At 59.2% G+C, this 2,335-nt stretch overlaps 1 protein-coding gene across 1 annotated transcript in view; it reads right to left on the bottom strand.

Moving 5' to 3' along the window:
* The window catches only part of PYGL (glycogen phosphorylase L), a 39,868-nt gene extending 38,538 nt beyond the window's left edge, over positions 1-1,330 (bottom strand). Inside the window, exon 1 of the mRNA XM_032179827.2 lies at positions 1,008-1,330. Coding sequence (XP_032035718.1) covers positions 1,008-1,250 — 243 coding nt within the window. The 5' untranslated portion in view covers positions 1,251-1,330. The remainder of the gene's footprint in view (positions 1-1,007) is intronic.
* Positions 1,331-2,335: the final 1,005 nt, after the last annotated feature.

Here is a 2,335-nt window from a genome sequence, read left to right as displayed (position 1 = left end):
TGCCCCTGGGATGTATCCCAATCTTTTATTCTTTCCAATATGTCTCCACCTGGCTTCTCCAGTTTCCTCTCCCCAATACAGACTCACACCCGCCCTCACTCCAGCCTGCACACAATCCCTCTCCCTGCCATGTCCTCCCCAGTCCTTCCCCACTGCCTCTCGCCCTCTTCGCAAACTGTCAGACAGAGATATTGTCCCTCTGTAGGTCCAAAATCACCCTAAGGAGGTCTCGGGTCCCGCCCCCACGCCGTGGATGGAGGTGGTCCCTGACCAGCCTTCCTCAGCAGCTCTGGGGGCAGGCCTCGGGGGTGGAGGGGCTAAGGGTGGGCGGAGTGTGTGTCTCCCGGGAGTACGAGTTCAGGGCATTGCCTGGCCCTGGGCCTTCTTTGCGCAGGACTCACGGAAGCCCAGGAGCTACACACCCGACTCAGGAGAATGGGTGGGCGGAGCTCTACGCTTGGAGCAGGACCCTGCCCCTTCTCTGCACCACACTTAGCCACTCCGAGAGGCCTGAGACTTTCGACCTTTTCTCAGCTCGGCATTTGTCTCCCCTCCCAAAATACCAAGCTCCAGCAAGGCAAGATATTTGTCCCTTTTGTTTAGGGCTGAGTGTCTAGGGCAGAGAACAGTGTCCGGCATACAGGACAAGAGGCCCCCGTCACCGCTTGATTAAATGCTGAGAGTCAAAGTTCCAAAAAAGTTTGTGAAGTGGACAGGCGAGAGGGGCCTGGACTTCTGCCCAACTGGAGGTTTCCAGGGGCGGACGGCACAGTGGTTTGGGAGGGACACTGGCTGGTGGCACCTCGGAGACATGAGTGCAGCGTCGGTGGGAAGGCCGAATCTGTCCCCCAGGCTGCCCGCCCACAGCCTAGACACGTCTCCTCTGGACTTCGGGGCAAGGACGGGGTGCAAGGGACCACTCGGAGGGGTTCTCCATCTCGTCCCGCCCGGCCGCGGCCGGCGACTCCGACTCCGGGCTGGACCCTGCCCCGCCCGCCCCCGGTTACCTTGGGGCATTTGTCGTAGTAGTGCTGCTGCGTGCGGATCCAGCGCCCCACCAGGTGGTCGCGCACCGTGTGCGCCAGCGCGAAGAAGTAGTCGCGGGTGGTGGCCACGTTGCGGTCCTTGACCAGCGTGAAGTGCAGGTGCCGGTTGAAGCTCTTCTTCAGCTCTGCCACGTTCTCCACGCCCACAATGCCGCGGATGCTGATCTGCCGCCGCTTCTCCTGGTCCGTCAGGGGCTTCGCCATGGCTGGGGCGGCGGGCTGCGCGGCGGGCTGCGCAGAGAGCTGGATGTGCGGCCAGAGGCGCTGGGCTGCCGGGCAGGGGTGGAGTCCGCCCCGCCGCGCCAGCAGCTTTCAACGCGCACGAAAGTTTGGGGCCCGCCCCCTCGGGCGGTGCAGTCCCCGCTGCACTCCCACCGCGTCCCGGCCCCTGCCCCAGGCCGGAGGGCAGAGGAAGTGCCCGGCCCCTCCCGGGGCTCTGAGGCCGCGGTGGGCTCGGGGGTGGGAGCCGAGGTCCAAGCGCCGGCGAGACCCCTGCCAGCCCGGGACCTGGGCTTGGAGGCTCCCTTCCGGATTTCCAAAATCGGCGGAGACAGCATTTGTCCCGCCTCTCCCCTCTAGAGTGTGGAGACAGGAGGACGTCTGTGTAGGGAAGCACGTCGTTGGCAGTCTGCTGTTTTGCCGATGTTTATTTGTTATGCCATTATGACTGTTAAGATTTCTCACCTGGAGTGGCTTCCACCATAAGTGCCGGGATCTGGAAGGATGGCACGTTTGACTTCTGTTGTCCCAACCTCCCTTGCCAGCCCTTGGCACCGCCCCAGCTTGGATCCTCAGGGCGCCTCTGTTGTTTTCATTCATTTTTTTGAGGACTCCAGGGTTCAGGTTTCTTAGCTCCTGGATCAAAGTTCGCCCTGCCCGTAGCACCCTGTCGCTCATCCTTAGAGGTAGGTTACTAAGAATCAGAGTAGGTGAGGTGAAGCTCTAGGCTCATTATGCGGCAGGGGCTTTTACCTTAGGCTTCTTCTTCGAATTACGTTTTAACTGCAGTGGAGGGTGTGGGGGGAGGAGGGGGAGAAAACAGAAGGGTATGTGTGTGGAAAATGAAGGGATTACTCACTGGACTAGTTGCCTTCTTTACAAAAAACAACCCAGTCTGTGTTACTGTGCGGTACAGGCTGATCTTTGCACCTCCTTTGGGTGGTATTTGAATATGCGTGTTTATGTGTGCTTAAACCTTGGCAAAGGCAAACACTTGGCATTTTAGGATGTCAGAGGTTTTTTTCTTCCTCATTAAGTAGTATTAATATATTATTTTAGATACAGTCCAT

The sequence above is a fragment of the Hylobates moloch genome, unplaced genomic scaffold (genome assembly GCF_009828535.3).
Source record: "Hylobates moloch isolate HMO894 unplaced genomic scaffold, HMol_V3 SCAFFOLD_16, whole genome shotgun sequence".
Lineage (NCBI taxonomy): Eukaryota > Metazoa > Chordata > Mammalia > Primates > Hylobatidae > Hylobates > Hylobates moloch.
This window is presented reverse-complemented; position numbering and strand designations above follow the sequence as displayed.